This window comes from Heterocephalus glaber, unplaced genomic scaffold (assembly GCF_053883595.1).
Source record: "Heterocephalus glaber isolate CG9 unplaced genomic scaffold, H.glaber_assembly_v1.0 deba00001662, whole genome shotgun sequence".
NCBI lineage: Eukaryota > Metazoa > Chordata > Mammalia > Rodentia > Bathyergidae > Heterocephalus > Heterocephalus glaber.
Genome location: NW_028258403.1, coordinates 12,142,330 through 12,156,354, shown reverse-complemented (window position 1 = coordinate 12,156,354; position 14,025 = coordinate 12,142,330). Strand labels below are relative to the sequence as shown.

The window sequence follows — 14,025 nt, the reverse complement described above, 5'->3', positions numbered from 1 at the left end:
GCTTATTTTAGGTAGCATGTCCAGAAGGCTCATCCATGTTGTCACATATAATAGGATCTCCTTTTTCATGACTGACTAATACTCCATTGTATGCATACTTCACATTTTCTTTATCCGGGGCTGGGGATTTAGCTCAGTGGTTCTGGCGCCTGCTTTGCAACCACAAGGTCCTGAGTTCGATCCCTGGTGCCAAAAACAAAACAAAACAAAAAACCTAGACATTTTCTTTATCCGTTCATCAGTGAATGGTGTTTCAATCAGTCACTGAATCACTGTTTCAATCAAAGCTAATTTTCTGGGCCAGGGATTTAGCTCAGTGGCAACTCACCTGTCTTGCAAGTGCAAGGTCCTGAGTTAGATCCCTGGTACTGAGGAGGAAAAAAAAACTAATTTCCTTCATAGTGAGCATACTTAGGTTTTCTGATTCTGCACAAATGTAGGTGTATTACGATTAAGCCATTATTAGGACTATTTGAAAAATTTAGGAGTAAGAAAATGATCTAACATGTTGATAGAGCTTTCAGCAAAATAGTATTTATCACATTCTGATTTATGATAGAAAAAAATTAGAAACAGACTTACTGTCCCTTAGTAGAGCAGTGATAAGTTTTAGACTCAAAATATTAGAGACAGTATAATGCCTGATGGTTAAGAATATGAATTCTGAAGACAGATTGGATTTGAATCCTGTACCACTTTCTAATTCTGAGTTTGGGCGGAGTACTTTATTGTGCCTACATTCTCTGGTTTGTAAAATGGAGATCATAAAATTGATGTGACAATGAGATCGTTTAATATAAAACACTTAGGACAGTGCCTGCCACATAGCAAGTGCTATGCACTTGCTTGCTAGTATGAATTATTGTGTTAAAGGGTGACCCCACCAAGAGTAGTGTTTACAAGATTGTGCTAAATAAATGTCACTGATATATTTCTTAATTTATGATATGAGGATAATGTAGGTTTGTAGTACATCGTAATATAAAGTATCTACTTTATGAGGCTTCATTGAGATCTTGTAACTGGGAAAAGCTGTGCCACTTCTTAGTAATGATCTGACTTAGTTTGAACCTCTAGTTACTGGTCCTGTTTTCCTTTTTACTCTTTGGAATTTGCTCTCCTCTAGAAAATTTACTTTTTTAATTATTATTTTACTTTCCAACATTAACCCTTGGCATCATTTTATTTGCCCTTTATGTGAGTATATTAATTTTTTTGTTCTGCTTTTGCCTTTTTAGAATGAGAAAGAGGAATGAATAATTGCATAGAAAAAAATTATACCATCGACAGAGACTTGCCTTTAAACACAATAAGTTAAAGGCACATTTTATTTGTGTGCCTTCCAGAAATTCTGACAAAATGACTGAAGGGCTTAAGTGCATTAATATTATCAGAACCAAAAAACATGGACATATAAAATAAATGAGAGAACATACTGTTTGTGAGATAGGGAGAATTTAATAGCTTTGGAAGCTGGGAAGAAAACGGAAGAATTACAACTGATTTAGTGGTAAGATAAAAGCTTAAATGTAAGTGCATTTGGGAACAGTAGAGTGAAAAAAAGGAACAGGCCAGTTCTAGTCCCAGTATTCCACCAACCATAAAAGGTAAGGAATTAGAGCTATCAGGTGAATCTGGAATCAGAGATTTAGATGACACTGAATACAGCATTGATTTAAAGATTTAAAGTTTATTTAAGAAGCTTAACCTCAAATCCCTTCTTCCATCCTATACAGCTGGTTGAACACTTCTCCCCTACACCAAAGAATGGAAGTGTATTTTCTGGTAGAGTTGAACCAGTGATGTCTGACTTTGTTTTTTTTTGAGAAACGAAACAACTGAAGGATGGGTTATTGTACTGAATGAAAACAGTTATGAGGTTATGTGAACGTCAGTGACTGAGCATTGAGATCCCATTTCCTTCTGCTGTTTGGCTTCCAGCTTGTTGGCAGCTGTTCTTATACTCATTCCAAGCATGATATTTGTCTTAGTTACTTTCTTCACTGCTGAGACAAAATATTCAACACCTGAAGTTAAAGGAGGAAAGGTTTATTTTTGGCTCACAGTGTGTAGAGGTTTCAGTCCATAATCGGCTGGCTCCAAGGCAGGGGTAGCCTGGCAGAGGGCCATCACAGAACAGGCAGGAGGCAGTAGCAGCAGCAGCAAGTGACAATAGCCCTCTTTCTGTGCCTTATATTCTGTCTAGGCTGCACACCGTTTGGTTCAGTCCCACTCACACCTAGAGTGGGCCTTCCCATTATTCACACCCAGAACCATGCCAAACCAGTCAACGGGCTAATTTAGTAATCACACACCCTCGATCCCAGCATCACACACTCTAGACCAAGCCACCTCTGAAAAGCCCCACCTATGACTGCATGAAGCTTTGGGGGCACATCTAGACATAAGCCAGAACAATACTGAAATTTATCGTGTTAATAGAAAAGATCTAATTTACTGACATTTGGGATATGCTGAAGTGGCTGGGCCTCTATCCTATCCTATAAAAGTGAAGCGAGCTACTTGAAAAGACTCATCCATTTTCTTTGTCCTTTTGGGCTGGTTTAACAAAATACCAGAGACTGGGTTGCTAATGAAAGACAGATTGTTTCCTACTCTTTTGGGTGCTGGTAAGTCTTAAATGATGCTGCTAGCATGATTGGGTTCTGGGGAGGGCCCTTTTTTCCGATTGTAGATTGCTTATTTCTCATTGTGTCCTCACATTGTGAAATGCATAAATGTCTTCCTAGCCTCCTTTACAAGGGTTTTCATTTATGCATTCCTAGTCACCTGCCAAGGACACACCTCTAACACCATTACATTGGGGATTAAGTTTCATTATAAGAATTTTGGAGGGATACAAGCCTGCAGACCAAGATGTCCATGTACACAGTATAAACTTAGTATAAGTTAGCTTGGCAGTGCCTCTTAAATGTGAAAACTTAAGGAAGACTTTAAATGCGAAAATTAGAAACCAAAAAAATCAACCAAACAAAAGAGAACTCACAGAAGACTTAGAAAACTTTACTGTCCTGATAAGATTAAGAGAAAACAGTAAATCCATAAAATAAATTGGGTACATATTTTAAAATATGCAACTAGATATCAAAAAAGATTGAAATAGAGAGTGATAAAAATAATATCCTTCGGCTGGAAAGTAGCTCAGTGGTATAACACTTGTCTAGCATGTGCAAGGCCCTGGATTTGATTCCTGTCATCACTAAAAAGAAAACCTTGAAAGATAAGGTGGAAAGACTCTCTTGGTAAAAAGAAAAATAGGACTGAAAAAATTAATTCAAAGCTCAGTCAAGGAGTGTAGTGTTCAACTAGAAGTTTCAGAGAGAGAGAGAGAGAGAATGAAGAAATGGTGTTGAAAAGATTAAGTAGTACGGGCTAGGGATTTAGCTCAGTGGCACCACACCTACCTTGCAAGCACAAGGTCCTGAGTTCAGTCCTCAGTACAAAAAAAAAAAAAAAACTAGTAGTAGTATGAGGAAATTTTTCAGAATATCTTTCCCAAATGTATTTCTTTTGGAGCTGGGGATCAAACTCGGGTCCTTGCACTTACAAGGCAAGTGCTGGAACCACTGAGCTAAATCTCCAGACCCCAAATGTATTTCTAAGTATGTTTCTAGATTGAAAAGATTCTCTTCAAGTAATGTATAAAAGTAATGAAAAAAGGATAAATACAGAGGCCTTCATTATGAACACTAAAAATTAAGAGGAAATTCTAAAATATTTCAGATAGGAAAATCAGAACACATGGAAAAGATTGGGAGCCAGATTAGTAATAAATTAATATTCAAAGCTAGAAAATAGTACAGTATAACAGTCTTTCAGGGTTCTCAGGGAAGGTGATTTTCATTTAGTTTTGTATACTGAAGCAAATTACTATATCGTTTGTGAATATAGAGGAAATCTCAAATTTACTGTTGGGAGCTGTTGGAGGATGTGATTTAGCAATCTGAGAGAGTAAACAAAGGAGAGTACAGCATCCAAAAGTGGTCTAATACAGAAGAGAAGCAAAGAACTTTCAGAGAACACTTGTGCAGTGCACCTGGAGAGGAGCAAGAGTAAAATGGAAGAAAAGGAACTAGAAGAAAAGTTTCCTAGCAAAAAAATGAAATTAATACATAGCATGATGTGTTTAAGGATTTTGAAAGAAGATACACAGTCCTGCTAGGAAATTTGGAAGAGTGGTAACATGATAATATCCTTGTAAAACTAGTAACACACTAGGCAGTTATTTTAGAAAAACCATATGTAAAAGAGAAGCACTGACATCATTGTTTAATGTGACTTAAATGGACATAATATGTACACATAGTTATAATAGAATGTTTAGATAAAAGTGAATTGACATCATTGTATTATTATTATTGGGGTAAGAAATGTAGGTATGGGGCCAGGGATTTAGCTCAGTGGTTCCACCGCCTGGCTTGCAAGTGTAAGGACCCGAGTTCAATCTCCGGTACCAAAAAAAAAAAAAAAAAAAAAGAAATGTAGGTATGAGGTAGAGACTGTAAGGGAACTAAATTTTCTTCAAGAAATCACAGTCTTAAGGGACTGGGGATTTAGCTCAGTGGTTACACTGCCTGTCCCGGAAGTGCAAGGTCCTGAGTTTGATCCCCGGTACCAAAAAAAAGAAAGAAAGAAATAACAGTCTAAGGATGTTGTTTAGAAATAGAAGAAAAAAAAAAAGAGAAATAAATAACAAAAAAATTAAGTCTAAAAATGGATTGTTCCTAGTGTAGAGAAGTCAGAGGTAGGGAGAGTGAGTCAGGAAACTATGTTACTCATCACAAACTTGTAAAATTCTTTAGAACTATGTGCTCCCCAACCCATGTATTTTATAGCAGAACTAATATAACAAATTCTATAGACCACCATGCTGATGACCCTCAAATTATTCTTAGGTAACCTCAGTAGAGCACTAAAAGTTAACTGGCGGTTCTTTTCTTTGAATCAGCTCTTGTGCGGTTGGATTCACCTTTTTCCCTTCTTGCAGGCCCTCTGGTGATGTTCTTGAGACATTCAATTTCTTAGAAAATGCTGATGACAGTGATGAAGAAGAGGAAAATGATATGATTGAAGGCATCCCAGAAGGAAAAGACAAACATCGGATGAATAAACACAAAGTAGGAAATACATTTTATGTTCTTATTAGCTATATATTCTTGTATTTGGATAGTAATTTTTGAGATGTCTGAGGTTTCTTTGGGAACGATTGATCATTTTATTGTATCACTTGAAAATTTTATATTGTCAGCTCTTACTGCATTATTCACATATAGAAGGAATCATCTGTTGCGTTATTCACTAAATGAACAAGAAAGGGTCTATTTTGAGAGGACTGTACCAGTGGTTTTGAAACCTTAAAAAAGTTACACCCTTTCAACTCCTGCCACAATTAAGAAACACTGCTGTCTCTTCATACACAGTACACAGGTGATAAATTAACTGAGCTACAGTGGGTTTAACTCCTACCCTGGGTGGATGGTAAATAGGTGATGACATTCACATTCTTTGGTAAGAATTAACAAAAGTTTACTTTTGCTCATAATCTAAGAAATTGATTGATTTATTTACACACACACACACCGAGAAGCAAACTCAGGACCTTGTACTAGCTAGCCAGGCAGGCACAGCACTACTGAGCCACATCCTCGGCCCTTTAACGCGGGGCCTTGCACTTGCCAGGCAGGTGCTAAAGAAATAGATTTATCTGTTTCAATGGTGACAGAGGTTCTACAGGAGGAAAGGTAGAGTACATTATCAATTTGTGAATTACCAGAGTAGTGTTCAGTATATTGAAGTGTTTTTTTTTAAAAAAAATAAATTAAGTTATGATACTTTGAAATTTTATAATAATTGGAAGAAACAACAATGTTCCTCAAACTTCCAACGTACCAAAACAGTTTTCAGAATTTCTCCCACGTTGTGTAAGTGTAATGTACTCTGTTAAGTAAATAGACATTTTGATTCTTTCCTATATTTTTTGTTCTTGGAGATAAAACACTTATATTACACTTATGAACTTAACATTATGTATTATGCTATTTCCCTATGAATGATGGAACCAGTATGTAGATCTCATTGAGAAAGGTCAATTGAAGATAACCTATCAGAATATAAGTGAATGAATGATTCTCTTTTTTTTCCGTTAAGTTTATTTATTGGTACATTTAGGTATACAATACAGTTACATTCATCATTGGAATCTTGTACCTTCACATGATGTATCTTGGTTCTTAGTTTTTCCCCATTCCCCTGCCCTCCCTTCACCCCCTCCTCCCTTCCCTATTTACAATGACTTTGTTTCCATGTTTTTCCTTTTCTCATATTTTTTCTTTTCCCTTCTTTCCTTTCCCCTACCCCTCCCATTTACCTTACTCCTTTAAACCTTTTCTTCCTATTTCACAATATCAGTTATACATTTTGATCTTTATTTACACTTTTAGTTTTTCACACCAGAGAAATTATTTGGTATTTAAACGTGTGTCCTATTTATTTCACTTAAGAGTATGGCCTCAGTGTGCATCCACTTAGCTATAAATGTCTCTAGTTTCTCATTCTTTATGCCTGAGCAGTATTCCATTTTATTAAAAAACCACATCTTCTTTATCCAATCTGCAGTTGATGGGCAGTTGGAGAATGAATGGTTCTTTAAGGGGGAGCAACTGTGAATCTACTAACATTAAAGATATTAACTTTTTTTTTTTGATACCAGGAATTGGACTCGGCCTCGTGCTTGCCAGGCAGATACTGCACTGCTGAACCAAATCCCAGGCCCTAAGAAGTTAACTCTTGAGTTAACTTTAATCACTTTTAGTGCCGCATTACTTTGGTCACATGTTACAAATGATCTTGGCACAGCAATATTGAATCATTTAGGGTATACAGGGGTACGAGGGGGTCATGAATTTAATTCTTTCCACGATTCTGGTTGCAGAATTCGTTTCGACTGTGCAGCCAGAATCGTGGAATGAATTCTGTGACCATAATCACAGAAAGAACTAAGTTTGTGAACTGAGGTACCAGTGTAGTTTGAAATTTGTGAAATACATGGAAAATCTAAAATTTAGGATAAAAATAATTCTTGTTCATTTTTCAGATAGGTAATGAAGGTTTAGCTGCTGACCTAACTGATGATCCAGATACTGAGGAAGCACTGAAGGAATTTGATTTTTTAGTGACTGCTGAAGATGGTGAAGGAGCTGGAGAAGCACGGAGTTCAGGGGATGGCACAGAATGGGGTAAGGAGATAAAGAAATATGGGGGTGGGAATAAATCTATTTAAAGACAGATTATTGTGAAATATTGTATGTGTAATGTGTGCATCTGAATGTATGGTGGAAGGTAAAATGAGAGCAAGAAGAAGTATTAAATAATTTCAGGGTATTTTGTACTAATTTATTTAGATTTGGTGACTGAATTATTTCATATATAACTTCTGATTTTTAAATTTATCTTGATTTAAAATTGAAATGCTTAGTTGATTTGGAAATTATTCCTTTTCCTTTTGCAGAGTTTTTAAAATAAGTTACTTATTTTTTTAAACATTCTGTTGTTTAGTTTGGTAATGTAGGTTACAAGAGGACTTAACTCTCAGTGTGCCCATATTATGTTATCTGGCTTATTTTTAGGTAGGAATAAAATTCTTGTTTCTGAGTGTTAGCTCTATATTGAGCAGAATCGTAGCTTTATATTGAGCGGGATTTAATGAAGATACTAAATTTTATTGTATAGAATATTCAGTGTGCAAGTGTTAGGCCTAATAAGTTTCAAAAGTGATTCATAATGGTAATAATCCAATCATAACCAAGAGTGAGAACAGTTCTATCTGGACAGGGTTAAGTGAACCCCATTAGAGAATAAAATAATAAAGTATGAAAAATATTTTAAGGTAATAGCTGGTGTCCAATATATTCTATTAAATATGTTCATTCAATCATCATTTAATATCAACATGTTACTGGTAGGTGGTAGAACTCAAAGTGTGTTTACAGGGCTTTATTGGAGATTAATAAGTTTTTCTTAATTGTTAAGAGGAATGATCACTAGAATTATTTTTAATTACTTTGGTGATAGAAAACACACTTGGATTTAAAAAACCTCATATTGAAACTATTACCAGTAGCAGGAGAAACAAACTTAATAAATAATATATTTATTGACTATCTTGATATAAAGATGAAGTAGTAACTTAAAAGGTTTTGTTCTCCATTTATAATTTCAGAACATCATTTTCAGATCTTTATTTCTCTCTTCTAAATGGAAATAGAAGAGGTGTTTTAATTCAGAATATTAGCTCCATGGTTGTTTTCCATCTTTTGTATATTTTTCTAGTTATTTGAAATTAGTTTGCTTTTAGTAAATTTTTTTTTTTTTTTTTTTTTTTTTTTTGGTACCGGTGATCGAACTCGGGACTTTGTGCTTGTTCGGCAGGTGCCGGAACTACTCAGCTAAATCCCCGGAACCTTTAGTAAATTTTTTGAGGCAAGGTCTTGCTAGCCTGCCTCACTTTCATGAGTGTGGGATTATAGGCATAACCACACCACCATTCCTGGCTTTGAAAATGACTATATATTTTAGAAGTTTACTCTTGCTCAGCAGAAACAGTAAAATATCTAAGGTTTTTTTTAATGTTTGTTTCTGTGTATAACCTATTCAATGTTGGGAATACCTTTTTCCAATAATTTCAAAAGTGTTTATTTTTTTCCTGAATATTCTAAATTTTATAAAATATTATTTTATAATGCAAGTGTATTTTAGAAGATTTAGAACCCACAGATAAATGTTAGGAAGAACATTAAAAATCACTTGTAATGCTACTTTGAAGAGAGAACTATGGTTAATATTTCTATAAGTATATAAATACGTACAATTTATTAACAAAAGATTTAGAGTGAGCATCTGTTTGGCTAAATCTTGACACACATTCACTCCAATTTTTTTAACCTAAAGTTGTGAGAATTTAAATCTCAGTTAAAAGGATAAACAAAAATTTCAGAAATTTAAGTTGTAGGGCTGGGGATTTAGCTCAGTGGTGCCGCCGCCTCCCTTGCAAGCGCAAGGTCCCGAGTTCAATCCCCAGTACCAAAAAAAAAGTTGTATCAAATGACATTATTTCTGTAAAAATAAAGTATCCAGTTACATATGACTCATTGGTCCTTCTCTCCAAAGACTTATCTATGCTTTAAGAGAAGACTTAGTGAATCACAGCTGTCATTACTTTATTTTATACTGTATTTGATTGACCTAGGCATCTCCTTTATATAGATAGAAGTAACCAACACAGCCTCTTACTTCCAGACAGACGTAAAACATTAAGCATCCTAAGTTCTTCATGATGAAGAAAAGGACTCTTACATATGAAACGGTTCAAGTGGTTTCTTTCTGTAAGAATAAAACTGTCAGGATCTAGCAGTGTTTCTAAAAGTTCATCATTTCTACTCAAGCAGTTATTTATACTCAGTTTTTCTGAAACAAAGAAGTAGATGTACAGATACTCCTTTTATATTGTTTAAAAATTCAATATATTTATAAATGAGAAAGTATTTTTTATTCAAATTATTGGAAAAAGAACATAGATTTTAAAGAAAGCAAGCCTTGTTTTAATGAAACACACTTTAGTACTTACCCACTTTAGATAATCTGTTATTTTTTATTTTGTATAATAAGCAATCCTGCATAGTTTCAGTTTTGAGCCCCTTTTATCCTAGGAAACCATTGCTCTTTTTGGAATTTTTTTTATCCACCTTTTCTCTGTTGTCTACATTAGGTGGTCTGAGTTAATGTTACGAATTTTTGTTCTTCTCATAATAAAAAAATTAGTGGGCATCTCTAATTTTGTTTTGTTTTGTTTTCTCATGGAGACTAGGCATTTTTAAATGATGTATGTTTTCTCCTGTCCTTTCAGACAGTGATCTCTGGAAATTCATAGGACTACAAAATGCAGCCAATACCTGAATGTTCATAATTAAGTACAATGGATAAAGTGTTGAATATTTGCTTGAAGTGAAGTTAGTTACATATTTATGTTACAATTAGTGGATGTATATAATTCTTCTGCTTTGCTAATCAGAATTACTACAAGAGAATTTCATGTTTTTGTGGTTTTGAGTTGTTAGGAGTCAATTTTTTTGTGCATGTTTTTGTTTTCTGTTAGACAAAACACGTTCCCACAATTGATTTACCCTCATTTCTTGGTATTTTTTCCCCCCTAGATTTTTTTAAAAACAGGATTAATATATAGAAGATTATGCTGCCTCTTCCCCTTTGCTCTTGTCTGTTTCTTATAAGCAATGTCAAATCAGCTGTTACTCACCAGGCAAGTTTCAGGATGTTGTTTGTGCACATATGCATTCACCAACCTGTTCTCTGTGCTGCCTAAGTTTACCTTTGTTTTCTAAAATTGAGGTTATCTTGCAAGTAATATTGTTTTCCTCAAGCTTCTCCTTTTCTTCATTCCCTTTGCTTTTTTACTCCACTCTTTTGCTACATTAGTGAGAACTATTCACAACTTTATTTTTTTCTTCAAAAGTCCTAAAAGAACTTGGCTATCTTAATTAAATTTTTCTGTCCTAATCTCCTATATCAAGTTTATACCAGTTAACTGGTTTTTGGTTTCTGAGATACAAAATGTATTTCCTTGAATTGTGTCAGTTTGTCTTTAGTTCACAATAAGAATTGTTACTTTTGTTAAAAAGAATGCAGATTTCTTAGATCACATTTTTCTTGGTGTATTCAATAAATCAACAAGATTCCCGATGTAATACAGTTTTTAGGAAACCATGATTAGTGTACATGAAAAGTTAATTTTCTGTTTAAGTCAGTATTACAGCTTTATTACAAACACTATTGCATCTTGCAGATTTGACAAATCTTACGTGTAAATTTAGTTGTGAGTAATCTAGCTGCTAATTAATTCTGGTTAGCAAATTAATTGAAAGTGTTGGCTTTACCTTTTCACATACTGGCCATCTATGATCATAGGTTTAATTATGGAAGAAAAAGTCACCACAATTGCAGTAGGAGACATGCATTGTACAGTAAATACTTGCATTTCTGTGTAATGTTCAAATATGACAATTTTGCTACATAGAGCAGTCTATAAAGGAAAAAAAGGCTTTTTAATGTCTACTTCGAAGACTAAGTCAGAGAAGCCTCGTGAACTTATGACCAGAACATAATGAGCTATTAAAAATTTAACAGGGCCGGTATTTAGCTCAGTGGCACCGCACCTACCTCACAAGCAAGTTCAAGGTCCTAAGTTTGATTCCCGGTACCAAAAAGCAATAAGTATGTTTCCACTAAAATCTCACTGTTCAGTCTAATCGAGTGACTTAGCATAGGAGTTTGAGTACAGTTTTATTTAATTAAATTTAAGCTAAGGTGCCAGGGATTTAGCTTAGTGGTTACACTGCCTGCCTCGCAAATGCAAGGTCCCGAGTTTGATCCCTGGTACCAAAACCAAAAAATTTAAGCTAAGGTTATGAAAACTCATAGTTTTTACTTATAACATTGTTAAACTTCATGTAGCATAGCAGCTTTAAAACTGAAGAAAAACCTGCAATACTTAAAATAATTATGAAAGACATTTTTATACTGCTTCTTATTTATTTATTTTTATTTATTTATTTATTTATTTATTATTTATTTTTGTACCGGGGATTGAACTTGGGTCCTTGTGCTTGCGCAGCAGGTGGCGAAACCACTGAGCTAAATCCCCGGCCCTATACTGCCTCTTTTAAATGCCGTCCTCCTATTTTTCTATGAATAAAACTTTTCAAGTACATTTACTTAAATCAGTTATTATTCAGCTAAAATAGCTGAGGTGTCATCTTTAGGAGATGTATACAGTAATACGTGTTTTCACTTCTCTGTGCTTGTCACTGCTTATCTTACCCTGAAAAAAATCAACTCCTAAAAATTCTTCAGTGGATTTTGAGTTTTGTTTTTGTTTTTGCTAATCTTAGTTGTAGACCAATGGAAGAAGGTAATGAGATATTGAACTCTTTGGGTGGTGGAATAGATGTGGGATTCTCTGAGTGCTTTATATAAATTAAATAAGAAATTGTATTTTGGAGCTATCTGTAAGTATGATATTGGAATAGAATGCCTTTTCATTAGTACAGTTATCCTGTGCATGCAGAATCAGTGTGACAGATGGTGCATGAATATTTTCATCAATGAAATGGCACTGACCTTTCCAGCTTGCACTTTTATGAGTAGTTCGCATGTAATTCATTCATTTGCTTTTATGATGCTGGCTGAATAATTTTTATTAACATTTTTATAAAGATGCAGTGATCTATTTTTATGACATTAGATTTCTAATGTCAGTTCATTGAAAGAATAACTTTCAAATTGTGATACATAAAATGTGAAGCACCATTTAACTGTCATTGATATTAAATGTTCAGAAACTTACGGGCATAGTTTGAGTTGTGAACACCAAAACTGAGACTGCACCTTTAAAGTACTTTGAGTGTATGCTATTAAAACATTTTTATTATAATTATGTAAAACTATAACAGTTTACTGCCAATAGCTTGCATTGCCAACTGCTGATTTTTTTTCTTTCAATAATATGCTGCATGTAGATAAAGATGACCTCTCCCCAACTGCTGAGGTTTGGGATGTAGACCAGGGACTAATAAGTAAACTGAAGGAACAGTACAAGAAGGAACGAAAGGGGAAGAAAGGGGTGAAGAGTAAGTGCAGATTCTGACTATTATAATTTTTGTATAACAATACTGAGAAAAAGTCAATTCTGTTTTTTCATGTAATTTTTTTTTTGTTTCATAAAGGGAGCAACTAACTTTAAACTTTGTCTGTTGTATAATTGAAACTTACTTGGATAATATTTAGAATGTATTATTCATCAAGTAGAAGATCATTTACTTTATGTGCATAAGGGGTGAAGGGAAGATTTTGAGTTTTTTTAAGATTTAAAAAATACACCAAATTGTAAGGAATATTGGCCTTGGAATTAAAAGTAATAGAAATTTGTTCAAATGGGAGAAAAGTATAGATTTCTCTATTTTCTGATACGTGAGTTATTATTTGAAGCTATACCCAGCTCATATCCAGGTTACATTTCTTAGTCTGGGAATCCTTAAACATGATGAGCAGGAAAGCTTCTCTGATAGGTTATGTTATGTTTTCTGGTCATAATCCAACCACAATTAACAGCTGCAGAATTTTCTCCTGGGTTTTCTTGATTACTCTAGTGGAGGAAGTTCTCAGGAGAGGGTAGTGGTAACAGTAGGGTTTATTTGGTCAAGAGCTGGGTGTCTTGGTGCCAGAGCATATTTTTCACTGTTATATTTTGATGAATTTATTGCAAAAGTATACATGCAGCCATTTCTTTCAAATAAGTAATTTATTTTCATTTTGTGATTCACACTTAAAAACACCCACATGCAAAACATCTTCTATGATGTTAAATGGACAGATTTGAGACTTATTTTGGGGAAACTTAGTTTAGAACTGGCTGATTTCTACTAACTTTTTTACTCTTTGAAGTAGAAAATAATGCATGACAAGAGCAAAAAACATTCTTTCATATTTCTGTGGTGACAGATATATTTACTAAGTGGCAGGTGTATGAGAAAGAATGTGAATTTCCTTCAATAAAGGATATTTTTGGTGATTTTATTTATTTGGAGGCTAAGAAGCAGAGTTTAGAGGATTTTCACCTGTTGACCAAGTTTCTTTGATAACTATGCTACTATGTTGCTGCATGTGAATAAAAGGATAAATTGTTCTATAAAGTTTCAGACTGTACTGTGAATTGCTGATTTTTTTAAAAAGCATTTAATGCTAGGCTGGAGCTGAATTCAGTTTTAACATGATTTACTTATAATGTGTGCATGTTAAGTATGAAAGTATTATCACATGACTGACTTTTAGTATGGTAAAATATCATTAGCATTTTAGGATTTAACTTTTTTCCTCTTTAAGAAAATAATTTTTAAAATACTGTATTGCTTAGTGTACATGTTATATTAAATGACA

General features: G+C 34.1%; 1 protein-coding gene across 6 annotated transcripts in view; it reads left to right on the top strand.

Annotated features, from left to right (window-relative positions):
- Positions 1-14,025, top strand: part of Strn3 (striatin 3) — a 96,248-nt gene that overhangs the window by 49,896 nt on the left and 32,327 nt on the right. For 4 of the 6 annotated variants that reach the window (XM_004864038.4, XM_004864035.4, XM_087197250.1 and 1 more), the window contains 3 exons: positions 5,009-5,138; positions 7,115-7,256; positions 12,609-12,719. In XM_004864038.4, the coding sequence (XP_004864095.1) occupies positions 5,009-5,138; positions 7,115-7,256; positions 12,609-12,719 (383 nt within the window). The remainder of the gene's footprint in view (positions 1-5,008; positions 5,139-7,114; positions 7,257-12,608; positions 12,720-14,025) is intronic. The other 2 variants (XM_004864037.4, XM_004864039.4) reach the window with 1 other exon arrangement.